Below are 13,842 nucleotides of genomic sequence, written 5' to 3' on the forward strand. Positions count from 1 at the left end.
CTTAGTTTGTAATCCAACTTGCAAAAATACTCAAATAAAATTAACTGATGAGTCAAAGGCAAAAAAAAGCCAAATTATAAGTTTCTTATTTTTATATGTAAAACTGACATTTTCATTTTCAAATATCTCACATTACAAATCTCTGGCAATATTTAAATCACTGAAATAACATGGATAATAAATCATTGAATTTCAGTCTGAGTATGAAAAACTGCACTAGTCTGAACAGATGTATTTTTGCAATATATAGACTCAAACCAGTGAACAATATTTTCAGCTATAAACAAATGCAGGTCTCTGTGTTAAAATGTTTTGTATCTCATCTACATCTCTACTTAGCAATTTTAAATATTAAGTTTTGTGTATATACTGTATTTTACTAATAATCTAGTGGCTTCATGAAAGACTCTTATTTCTAGGTTTCTCCAAGCTCAATGGAATTTAAAAAAATTTTTAGAACAGTTTAGGTTTACAGAAAAATTGAGAAGGTAGTAGTTTCTTCTATACATCCCCTCTAACCTCTCTCCTTAATATCTTAGTTATGATACACTTGTTACCATTAATAAAGGAATATTGATACGTCATTATTAAGCCCATAGTTTATTCACATCTCCTTAGTTTTTACCTATCTTCTTCCTGTTCCTGGCTCCCACAATTCATTCACTTGTCATGTCTGTTAGGCTCCTCTTGGATGGGGCAGCTTCCCTGACTTAAAAAGTCAGGGAAACAGTTTCCCTGGTTTTTAAGGACTTTGACAGTTAGCAGTATTTCCCAGGTTTTTTGGTAGAGTGCGCCTCTACTAGAATTTGTCAGTTTTTCTCAAGGTTAGACTGCAGTTACAGGTTTAGTGGAGTACTTTTCCAATGGGGAATTAGATACCTATAGATGAAAAACACATGTGGGCTTCATCAAGCTGTCACCATGGACACAACATATATATCCTTTCTAGTACTGTGCCTATTCTGTATGATTAGAAGCAGAAAGGACAGTCTTGGAAAAGAGTATGATGATAAAAGGGGCTAGGTTTTTTAAAAAAATAAGAGACAGGTAATTTTAGTTTGCTTTCCCAAGTTAAGCATTTCTTTATGAATTAAAACTACTATGACAGAAAGTCAGACAAAAATACATAATATATAGTGTAGTTCAATTCTATGTAACTTCAGAGGTAAAATTTGGGATTTATGTAAATGTTACTCAAGCCTATCTAGGTTTTCGAAGCACATTGTGTCCCATTTCTGTCTACCAAATAAGCAATATATAAATACACAGGAATCTCTTGCCTATGTATAAATATAGTCTGCCTTAAATCCTTAGGAAACTTACAGTATATGCAATTATTCTCAAATCCTCTCCCTTGAGCTTGTATTGGAAATCACCTGAGGAAACTCGTCCACACAAATTGTCCACAGGGTGCTGTTCCCAGCAGCTTCTGATTCCGTGGGTCTGAGGCAAGGCCCCAAGTCCACTTCCAAATCATTCCCAGGTGGTGCTGATGCTGCCTGCTGACATCATGGAAACCACTGCTTTAGTCAGCAAGGGAGCTGCATACATGCAGTAAATGCCTCTGATAGTTGAGGTCTTATACATGTATCACTTCATTTTTCTAGTTACCGAAACTTACCAAGCAAGTGAGATACCCCTTTTATAAATTGGGAACCTGGGCTGAGAGACCAAGAAACTCACCTGAGGAGATCATGGGATCACATAGAAGAACTACAATTCAGATGTAAAATCATACACCATGCCGCTTCTTGTTGATGAAGGAGTGAATATATGCATCCCTGGCTAACTCATCAGAAAAGGAGATTGTACCAAAGATGTATACAGTGTTGATTCAAGTTTGTAGGGTTAACTACAGGACAGGGACTATTAATGAATACCAGACAAGGCTCAGGGTCATGGAGAGGAGTCATTGGTCTCTGAACTTCTTAACTAATCAAGGATAAAGTTCACTATATAATCAACAAAATGTGTTTAATACAGTACTAAATATTCCTTAATTACTACTATTTTATTATTCTTTACAGAAAAACACACACTTAAATAAGTCCTTAAAAGGATAATCTCCTTTACATGTAAATTGAAAGCATTCTACGATTCCAAATGTCTGGCAGTGTACTCTACATCACCCATCAACCACTACTTAGCCTGGTACTGAAGTAACACAGCAAGATAGTCTTCAAAAAAATGCTGATAATTACTAAAACATTTATCTCTTTTTACAAAGACAATCAAAAGCAATGACATACAAACAAAATTAGCAATTTAAAGTTGAAAAAGTGGTGTATTTTACAGTAAATGAATCATCAAAAATGAGGTTGTCAATAATGTATCTTCGGTCACTTTATTACACTCTGTATAAAAAGGACAAGACACAAAGCTATTCGACTGCAGACTTAAAATACTTAATGAAGGCTAAACATCAGAGTGACAAAAATAAACTGCCCAACTCTACATTTCTATAAAAACAAGTATTTTATGTAAGAGAGATTCTCTTTAAATATCTGTATACATATTTCCACTTAATACTGTTAATTAAACCCATAGTTTTATTTATTTAAATAAGATTTAAATAAACTACCCAAAATGCTGATTCCATATCACAAAACATTAAGTATTTTAAATTACAACTTCAGGTGCTATCCTGAATACACTGGTTCCTTCCACAACATTAACAAGCATATGTTTAAGAATATATTTTCATCTATAGATCAGGTAAAGCTTTATCAAACAGTAAACACTTTTCAAAGTACAGAAATACAAGTTTCAAAACAAACATATTCAGAAGATCTGCTGTTCAAATAATATTTTTTCAAAACCAGGTGGAGGAGTATGATAAAATTCACTGAACTGGCAATCCAAAATTGCACTGTCATCAACTAGAAACAGAAAAAGAAAGAAAATAAATTAGAAGCAAACACCTTAGTCTGAATGAATATGTAACTATCAAACATAATATTAATAACAAGAATAAATGTATCTGCTGTCCAAGTTATAAAACATGATTCTACTGTGTAAAAATATCCATAGTATCTATCAAAAACACTGAAAGCATATACACCAAAATATTATTAATAATTATTTCTATCTTCTGCATACATGGATGTTTTATTGCCCGTGTCTAGCTTGGATTAACACATAGTCTACAGGCACACACCTGATCATCTACATTTGCTCTCTTACAACACTAAACTATGTTTTCTACCTTTATCTTGTATCTACCTACCACTTCAGCATTTTATTAAAAATAATAATAATAAAGAGAGAGATGTGGTATCCACATATAAATCAAGTATAAAAATCAAATGAATATTCATATTTGAGCTGTTTATAGTTCATAATGCATGAGCAAAACCGAAAGCTTCTGTGATGACTGCCCTTGTACTGTTCACCATGTAACTATTCACTATGTAAGAATTTGTACTCCATGTAAGAACTTGTTCATTATGCTTTAGAAGATTGGAGACTGACGAAAATTAGGCTTGGGGTGGATTAATGATAGTGCATTGAGCACTGACCCCCCTATACAGAATTTTATTGTTGTTAACAACCTTTTGATCAATAAATATGAGAGATGCCCTCACAAAAAAAAAATATATATATACATATACACACTTCCAATTGTAAAATAAATAAGTAACCGGGATGTAATGTATAGCATAAGGAATATAGTCAAAATATTGTAACAACTTGGTATGGTGATAGCTGGTACCTAGAATTATCATGTATATAAATGTTTAATCACTGTGTTGTACACCTGAAACTAATGTAATACTGTGTGTCAACTACCCTTCAATAAAAAATAATTATCTAAAAAAAAAATAATTATAATAATAATTATTATTATTATTATTTCTAGACGATGGGAATATTGGTGATTTTAATTTTGTTCCTAATTTGCGTATCTGTATTTTCTCAGTTTTATACATTAAACGAATTACTTTTTTTTAAATGACTTATTTTGAAAAAACTTATTTTGAGAAGTTCAGAAATAATAGAGTCCTGTGTACCCTTCATCTGGCTTCCCCCAGGGATAGCATCTCATGTAACTACAGTCAGAAAACTGACACTGACACAGTACTGTTCACTAGACTATTAACTAGGCCTTATTCAGCTTCGATGTGTTTTAACCAGCATTTACTGAAGAGAAATGAATGTGTGTATCTGTACAAAGACATGTGAATGCACATAACAGCTTTATTTGTAATGGCCAAAAACTGTAAAGACATTAGCATGTGAATAGAAAAGCAAACTGTAATATGACCACACAATGAACTACATGTTACCTGGCAATAAAAATGAATGAATGATTAATACATGACACAACATGGATGAATCTTAAAATACTTGTGCTGAGTGAAAGAAGCCAAACCAAAAAATGATCTACAGATAATCTGTACACATAGAAAGCAGATCAGTGGTTGTCTGGTTGGGGCTTGGTTGGAGGAAGGTAAGCATGAAGGATACGGGAGCAGAAACTTTTAGGAGGTGTTGAATAAATTAATTATATTGACTGTGATAATGACACACATTTATTTTATAGCTATTTGTTAAACTGCAAATATATATTCAATGTAATTACTAAGTATTTTATATTTCATAATAAATGCACAAAAAAAAGCTAAGTACTAGATTTGACATTCATGTAGTCATTAGTGATTTTAACAAGGGTGGTTTCAGTGGAGTGGTGAAAGCAGGAGAATGGATGGATGATACAGTACGGACAGTGGGGTAGCCTGTTCTGTAAAAAAGGGGCCATAGAGAGAAAGTAAACACAGGGCTAGTGAGGGGTTGAAGTATAAGGGAGAGTTTTTTGGGCTGAGACTTTCTCAGAAAGTTTATAGGCACTGAAAAGAAAGATTGGTGACCAGGGATGTAGATGAAATAACTGACAAAGTGACCTCCCAGAGCTGAGGATTTTGAAATCCAGACTACAGATAGAGTTTTTTTAACACAAAGGGTACCACTTCCTCAAAGATGGGACAGAAAGAAGGCAAGACAGAGGTTAACCTAGAGAAGCTTCAGGAGGGGAGTGGCGGAAGCTGGAGCTCCCTACTCACAGCCTGTTTTTAAAGTAGAAGGTAAGGTCATCCATGGAGACTGAGTAGGGAATTCAAGGGGCAGCCACGGTCTAGAATGTGCAGAGATGTAAAAGAATTGCCAAAGAATACTGAGAACTTTGGTCAGGCTAGAAGTCATAACTTTGTGACACCACTTTTCTTCAGTGTTAAGTTTTTTCTCTCCCTAGGTTGAATGAAAGAACTGACAAAATAAATGACTTGGGTGGATCTAGGATTAGAGATGGCAGGGAGGACAAGAAGTGAGGGGGAAGTTACATTTTTACCTTTGATAGTATCAGACTACTAAAATATTTGGTTTAATTAGACTGATTTACCAATTTCAAGATATGTAGTATACTATACATAATTTACTATCTGTAACGTTACTACATTAAAAATAATGCCTAATCAAAGTGACAGTTTAGAATAGTTTTATTTGCTCATTTGTCTAATTCAGTCATGCTGGTGTTCTTTGCATTTCTCAGACTAAACTACTTCAATTATTAGGCTGAATTTCCATTTACTTAAGTAAAGGAAAACTAACCTGAATTAAAAATTACACTTTTACATGCAAAAACACAGAAGATAAAATCACTGAAAAGTTAATGTGGGGGGTGGGGGAAAGGGGAGGTCTTTGCAACACAGAGAAGACAAGTAGTGATTCTACAGCATCTTGCTATGTTGATGGACAGTGACTGTAATGGAGTTTATTGGGGGGGAACTGGGGTAGGGGAGCGCCTAAACATAATGTTCTTCAAAAAAATTAAAAAATTAAAAAAATCACTGAAAAGGAAATCACAGCCTTTGATTGCTACTATACTATTAAATATCTATATTTGTTATTTGTATACTCTTCTGACATCCCAAATAATCTGCTGTCATTAACATTACTGTATTTCTAGCAACTTACTATAAAAAGAATTAGTTTTTATTATGGCTCAAATCTTAGAACTTAGAGTAAAAAATGAGAAGAAGTTTTTATATGTACTTAAACTGTAGGCAGAAAATTCACATATCTATTGATTTAAAGCTGATTTGATTTAAAGTTGAAATATCAAATGAAAAAATAAAGCAGGATGATAAAGGCACTGTGCTTAAGTTTGTTATTTCTTATAAAGAGAGACACCTTACTTTTAGAGATACACATAAACGTTCATGAATGAAATGATTTAATGTCAGGCATTTACCTCAAAATAAATCAAGCAAGGATGGTGATGAACAGGGTTAGGAGGTAGATGAAACCTGATTGGCTCCTAGCTGGTAATTGTTTGAAGCTGGCTGATGGGAACATGAAGGTTCATAACACTATTCTCTACACTTGTATACATTCTTGAATTTTTTTATAACAGAAATCGAAGTAATTAAATGGTATAGTTATTTCTTAAGGAAACTAGTTCTCAGAGGTACACAAATCACAGGCCAGAAACTGTAGTACTTATACATACAGGGCTGTCAAAAGCCAATCAATCAGTATAAAATTGTTCTAAGTCACAATTTCCCTCAGAAGAGTTTTTAACATTTAGGTAATTTTATAAAGGTAATTTATGCTAAACCTAAGCAAAATTCCCACCCTAGTTCCAAAATATCCTTTACAATTACATTTCCTGGTCACCTAATCCTAACAAATGGCAGAAAGATCCTTGTAAATTCAGTAAAGCTTTCAGGAACTATCTTGAATAGAAGACTACATGATTTTTAAAAAAAGAGCATACAGTTATTGCATATTTAAGTATAATCATTGTATTTGGCAAGTTTTTTTTCAAATACATGGGAATAAAAATTGTCCTTATTTCTACAAAGTGAGGCTGTGATTTCCTAATGGATACATTTCATATAAAAGGTTCCTATTATCTTGTCCAGACTTCTGAAGGATAGCTATAAAGTAAATGGAAATGCCAAGCAGAAGTTCACACATGTCTAACAATATGTAGAAATACTCTTGCTTACCATAAACAACTGGGTACACTGTCCCTCGTATGCCTGATGCTGGGCAATGCATGTTTTTTCCATTCAAATATACATTCAGTTCTACATGGTCATATGTAATACCCTAGAAAGGAAAGAAAATATTAAAAAGGCTACAGACATAAGTGTTCCTTAAAACCTAAATAGTCAGGAAGTACTCACTGGGAAGCATGGATACACAAAAAACTAAGCAAAGGGTCACAATAGTTTCCATTAAAGGTTTACAATTCAGTAGTTCTATGTGAACTGAGCGAAAAGTAACTAGCAGTGGTGATTATATGGGGGGGGTGGAATCAGGTAAAATCTCTAAAGTGCCTATTAGGTGTAAAATAACCGAGAACAGTTTAAATCATAGTACTAATTCAGATGAGCTGAATGTTACATTCTGACGATTAAGACGATGCACAGTGCTGCATACCATAAACGAGAGGCCTTTTAAACTCATACACAGAACTGCTCTCTCTATAGAATTTGATCTTAAGTGGAAAGAACAATGAAGTTTTCAGCATTAGGGCTCACTACCTGGTATCACTGTTTTCAAGTTGTGAAGAAGTGTCTTTGTGTCTTTTAACAACTTATTTCCACAAAGAAATCAGACATTTCTGTATCTCTACCTTGGTTTCAAATATGTGAAGTGCATTACAAAAGTAAAGCTGATGTTTGTAACTGAATATTATTGCTAATTAATACCAAGTTGAAAAATAGAAAAATAACGGCTCAAAAATTTTAAAGAAAGCAGAATAAAAATATATTACTTTGTACATTATGATACAAAAATCACAACAGTAATAATGAATATTATTGTTAAAATGCTGGAAAACACTTAGCCTGTGTTAACGTAACATGGACTATTCTAGGCACTTCAAATTTAATCTTCACAAGACAGATATTAATTTTATCCCCATTTTACCGATGAGGTTGTTGAAGCACAGAGAGGTTCAGTAACTTCCCAAAGGTTACATGGGCTACAAAGTGGCAGAACTGGGATTTAAGCCCAGGCAGGACCGTTTCAGAACACATAAACTTAATTGCCACACCACACTACCTTTCTTTAAAACTGTATACAATAGTTCCTGATGACCAAAAGAGAAGTTTCCTTTGAAGAGGAAACAGCAGAAATCTTCAACAGAGAAATCATCGCAGACCAAGAAGTAACCACTTCAAGGATTTCTGACTGGATAAATCATCAACTTAAAGGGTTTTTGGAGGTAACAAAAAAAAAGATCTTAGAGATTCTCTAAACCTTTAACTCCTTCATGCTCTGGTTAAGAAAGCACAGGCCCAGAAAAATCAACGTGTTAAGGGCTATATAAAAGATTCTCCTCACGTCGTAGCAAAGCCAGGGTTAAAGAATGATTTATTAATAGTCAAGGAATATTGAGAAAGATAAACAGCCTTCTTTTGTTTCATTTTGGTTTATGTACTTAAATAGAAAAATAAAGCTGATGGTTGGTATCAGCTATTTTAATGAAGAGATGTTTACATTAAAAAAAACAAAACCGTAATTACATAAACAACAAAGTGTGTCACTTTCTTTATAGGACTACTGTACAAGAAATCTAGCAGTTCAGACCAGTAGGGTTGTAATCCAGGCACCCCTCATCACCTGGTGACAGCATACCCTAATACAAGCAAGTTTTAAACCCAAGCCTCGAGCTTAACAGCAAAATCCCAGCACCAAAGAAAGCAGTGAGGAGGGAAATGAGAAGGCCCACACCCTCCATCAGCAGAGTTTACATCAAGTATTTTCTAACTTAATTCTGTACTTTTATATGATCTAGAAAATAGGTTTGATTCCAACAAAATGTCCAACAAATCTGATGTGTTCTATGCAATTACCAATAATTGCTTGTAGGTTTAAACAGTGAACAGACTCTGAAAATAGACTGCCTATGTTACAAATCTGGGATCATCCCATACAAGAAATTACTAAATTCCTCCTAAACTAAAATGGTGATTATACTACTACCTATTCATAGGTTCACTAGTAAGGTTAAACAATTTAATCCTTGTCAGACACTTAAAACAGTGCCTGGCCCATAATGAATGCTAAAGAAGTGTTTGTTGTTATTATTATTACATAGAATGTTTATAAAACTCTGAAATTAAACTGAAAAATGCAACTTTGAAATGTTATTTGCACTTGCCAAAACTATACATAAGAGGACAAAGTGTAAGTTGTTTTAGCCATGCGTTCCTAGTGTTGTAGTAGGCCCTATGGATACCGTATGATTATTGTATAAATATAATCATTTGGTTGGATTTTTAAAGTTTATTTTTCTGGATTTCTCCTCAGAGAATGGTTACAACTGAAATTCTACACATGAGAGTATTTTTCCTGTTTTATAATCTATTCTACTTTCCCTATGCCACTGTCAGCATTTGGCCAAATTTTTTTCTGACATGTTTTAACTCGGAAGATAAAGTTCATATGCTAGAGTAATGTTTTACTTTTCTTGATTCTCCATGTTTCATCTTTGTTAGTCCTCCTTTTATCACAATGGACATGAAAATCAAAGTCCAATTTAATAATGCAGAGAGACTTTTTTCTCTTAAGATGACATTCTTAAATCTGCTCATTTGTGGTATCAGTCATCTCTGAACGAGATAGGAAGGCACAGAAGGTCAACACATCAGTGAAGAAAAACACTTGTTACTGACTATGCTTTCTTACTTTTGGGTATCATCTTTCAGTGTGAACGAGCTGACAGCAGCAACTTGACTTCAAGATTCTATTTCGAGAAATAACAGTTTAAAAAAGGTGTTCTAGACTATGGACACCTGGCAATAATCTACAAGTACAGAGCCAATGTTAAGTAAAGAGGAAGAGGGAAAAGTAGATATTAAAATTGGTTAATGCCAGTCATCTCTTTTTTACATTAGTCAATTTAGAAAAAAATTACTTTCAATAATTTACTAACTGAAAACCTAAGTGTTTGTCATATTTTTTAAATTGCAGAAAAGAGATCAGACCATAATTTTAAAATCTTAATTTCTACATCTTTTTTTCACTCTCCAAAATACTGTGTATTTTTTTAACTCAATAACCTAGATTTACCTTATCTGTATCATCTTATTATTAGAAACTTCCATCATTACATACAGATTCCTTTCAACTTGGTACCAGAGCCAAGAACCCAAAGTTCTGTGTATAAGGGCACCTTTGCTCAAGGAGACCCAAGGCTCTGCTCTCAACCAATAGCTAACCACCTGAACTCAGTGTATGAGGTTCTTGGACAACACCATATAAAAAGTAAGTGGAAAAGACAGAACAGTATCTCTGGATGACATCTGCAAATAGTGGCTTTGGTAAAGACTTAGTATTTTGGGGGAATAAAAATACAGCAGTCTTAATAATATCTAACTCTTTCTATGCCCTGCTTTCCAAAAAACCTTTCTACCATCAAACCTTAGGATTTTGAGACCAGTTCTTTGAAATTTTTTAAGTGAAAGAAGTCTATTAAGTTTAACAAGGACCAACACTCCTAATAAAATGCTGTAATTCCTTAAGACAAGTTCGTAACAATAAGTGGCAAAATTTCTTTAAGAGGTCCCCAGCTGCAGAAATACCTAATTATTTTCCAACATAAGGTTCAGAAAACTTTTAAATTGTAGGCAAATATTTATCTGATTGTAGAGAAGCAAGAAATGTTAATCAGTAGGCAACCTGTCATCAATTCCGTGAACAGAAGTAAGGACTTAACACCGATTTTCCTGGCCAGCACAGTTCTAGAAAGGCGGCAATTAGGTAAGGTACAGTATCTACATCAAGTGCTCTCATAGGAAAATGTAACGCCTAATTAGAACCAATCCCAGCGCTTTGGAATTCAAACCACAAACTCCCAGATAAAACTATAAATACTAAAGGCACTTCATTTAATAATTTACGGTGGAAAAGAACTCCACAAGAAAACTCACCACCACGTCTCCTTCCTGTGGAAGGCTGTTTGCTGGCAGCCTGTTTTTCTCCTCGTTGTTGTGGTACAAGGCTCCATCATTTCTCATCACCAAACTGTGCACATCTCGGCCAAGAGGAATCTGATTCAAGTTAACTTTCTGAGTTGCAACACCAATACCCCAGATTCCTAAAAAAATAATAGTTTAAATGCTCCCCAAATTGAAGGATACAAATATGACTAAAAGCAGTTGTTTTAAAAGACAGTGTAAATTGTTTTTAAAAGAAGTGGCATAATATGTAGTACAGATTTTTATGTGGGTTTTCTGTAAAGGATGATAATCCCAGAATAAATGCATTTGATTGGATTTTTTAAAGTTTATTTTTCTTAATTTCTCCTCAGAGAATGGTTAGGACTGTAATTCTACACATGTTCTCTGCAGACATAATATAACCTAAGAGATAAGACAGTGAGCTCTGGAGTGGTACTGCCTACACTTAAATCCTGACTTAGGTATGTCCTCAGTAAATCACTTAAGCTCTCTCTGCTTCCTCAGCAGTGAACTGTGGATTCTAACTCACATCACTAAGTTATTGAAAGATACGGCAAGATAATCCAAGTAAAACTCTTGCAACAGTGTAAGTATTCAAACAAAATGGGTAACAAAAGCACAGAGCATTTTTTTTTTAAGAAAATGCTATTATTACAATTCTCAAAAGAAGTATTTTTATAAAGTTCTACATTGAATTTAAATGGCCTGGGCTACTATTTTAAGAACTGTATCTGACAAGTGGGAAATTACTGTTTACATCTATAACGTGACAAAATAATATATGACCTGGCCAGTATCATGGAGAGGAGAAAATTAATGATGAAGTGTAAAATCATTTTCTTATCCGATGACTTAAGTCAGTGAGTTTAAAACCTTTTGGTTTAAACTAACTTTTAAAGCAAGCATCTCTACTCTTAACCAGGAAAAGAGAATACCTAGAGCTCTGAGTTTTGTCTCAAATGGTTTGCTCCTCAGTATGTATCAAACTCAGTTTCAAGAAAATCTATAAATGTGATAAATTTGAAGACCACGTTGTCAATTTTTCTGGTGAGTGGGAGCATAAAAAAAGCTACGTCTGGATTCCACTGTATTGACTTCCTAAAAAACTTCACAATATAATTTATCCTCCAAAGTGGGACAACTTTAATAAGTCACAGAGGTGAGAATACTAATTGCATGGAACAGGTCTAGACAGTATTCGAGGCTCCTTCTTCCAAAAGACTGTAGCAGGCTGTAGTACACTGCAGCACAGCTGCCTCACTTCCACTGAGAGACCAATGCTACAGACTGCAACAATGCATTCATTCTAGGATTATCATCCTTTACAGAAAACTCATGTAAAAATCTGTACTACATTATTAGGCTCAAGAAAATACTTGCTCCTCTTGAGAAAAGGTATGTTATACTTGAGAAGATTACAGTAACCAGAGACATTTTGCAGCTAACTTATAAAAGAATGGAATGCAAGATAGATTCATATTTATTTCATAGACTTAAGTTAGTATTTTAAAATAATTTAGAAAACTAGCCCCAGAAGGATGTTTTATTTCATTGAAGCTTGTAAGAGGATTAATGCACTCCACTCTAGGTTTCCTATTGGGTACCTATTATTAGTCACGCTCTATTTCATTAGGAGTTTCTTTATAACAAAGCTTTAAAAAATAGTTTCCCATATTTGAAATGCAACTACTGTAACACTTAGACTGTGACACAATTCAAAAACTTCCTAGATTTTTTTAAAGGGAAGTAGACTTCAGAAGACATTATGTGTATGTTAACACAAGCTAAGAAAGAAAATCGGGATCATAACATTGATTTTATCCTGAGATAAAATAGCAAGACTTTTACACCTTCTGTGTTGCCCGAATGAAACAGCGCGTCCGGCTGTCATGCACAGCGCTGGCGCCTCGCACTGATGCCGCCTGTCCTGTCGTTAACACACTCGCACCGCTCCTGTGCCAGGCGGCTCCTACCATCCCGTTCCATAGATGAGAAAACTGAACCTAATTTAACCAAATTAACGAACTTCACCAGGGCCACACAGAGGTGGAACAAAAGGGTTAATTTTCATATGTTAAAAAGTACTCTATTGAGAGCAATTAGCACTTTTAATAGTAAAGTCCCATCATACCAACCTGTGGACTGAATTTTGAATTCAAAGTAGCTCTTGTTTTGATGTAAAGGTGCACTGGCTAAACAACCTCCGGTTCCACATATTCTCCTCCCATTTTTTACGATGACAACATCTGTTCCTAAATAAAACATACACTGTTAAGAAGTTATGTATTTTCTTATTCAACAACCCAGGTGAATTTGTGTTGCACTTGCAACTTTCAATGCACAAAGGGATGTTGACGGTTCTGAAACACACTCGTCTCGGTAAAGTCAACCTCTCAAGCCGCCGTCTCTCCCTGAGACCCTGGGCGGCCCGCGGCTGCAGGCCCGGCCTCGGCGCAGCTCCTCGCAGCGGACGCCTGTGGGCGAGGGCAGGCCCGCGAACCCAAGTCCAGGGCCCCGGCGGCGCGCCGCGGGAGCCGGGCGCGGAGCGGGGCGGGGCGGAGGCGGGCGCCGGGCCGCGGTGCAGGTGGGTTTGCGGGGGGGAGGCCCTCACCCATGTGCTGCGTGTCCAGCTGCACGGCCGGCATCTCCTTCAGAGGGACGTGCCCCGTCCCTCCGTCCCTGCAGCACCGCAGGCAACAAAACGCCGAGGCAGCCATCGCCGAGGCTCCGCCGGCGGCGCCGCCCCGCCAGAACGCCGGGGTTGCCGTGCGGAAGCGGAGCGACGCGGCGACGCCCCACGCCGGAAGGGCGCAGCGCAGGCTGAGGCGAAGCCGGCTGGAGGGACCGGGAGGAGAAGCGACGGCGGATG

At 35.8% G+C, this 13,842-nt stretch overlaps 1 protein-coding gene across 1 annotated transcript; it reads right to left on the reverse strand.

The window, feature by feature from the left end:
* Positions 1-2,264: 2,264 nt before the first annotated feature.
* SPRYD7 (SPRY domain containing 7) lies at positions 2,265-13,842 on the reverse strand. Its single transcript, XM_036904830.2, has 5 exons — positions 13,585-13,842; positions 13,109-13,225; positions 10,944-11,110; positions 7,008-7,110; positions 2,265-2,879 (listed from the first exon to the last, which is right to left on the reverse strand). Exons 1-5 carry the CDS (start codon positions 13,688-13,690, stop codon positions 2,782-2,784), a joined length of 591 nt encoding a protein of 196 aa, XP_036760725.2. The 5' UTR covers positions 13,691-13,842; the 3' UTR covers positions 2,265-2,781.

The sequence above is a fragment of the Manis pentadactyla genome, chromosome 2 (assembly GCF_030020395.1).
Source record: "Manis pentadactyla isolate mManPen7 chromosome 2, mManPen7.hap1, whole genome shotgun sequence".
NCBI classification, from domain to species: Eukaryota; Metazoa; Chordata; class Mammalia; order Pholidota; family Manidae; genus Manis; species Manis pentadactyla.

Coding starts and splice junctions, on each gene's coding strand:
- SPRYD7 (XM_036904830.2), bottom strand. CDS start 13,690: ATGGCTGCCTCGGCGTTTTGTTGCCTGCGGTGCTGCAGGGACGGAGGG. Junction 7,111..10,943: donor CACAGGAAGGAGACGTGGTG/GTGAGTTTTCTT, acceptor TTTCCTTTCTAG/GGTATTACATATGACCATGT. Junction 2,880..7,007: donor AGTGTACCCAGTTGTTTATG/GTAAGCAAGAGT, acceptor TTCTGTTTCTAG/TTGATGACAGTGCAATTTTG.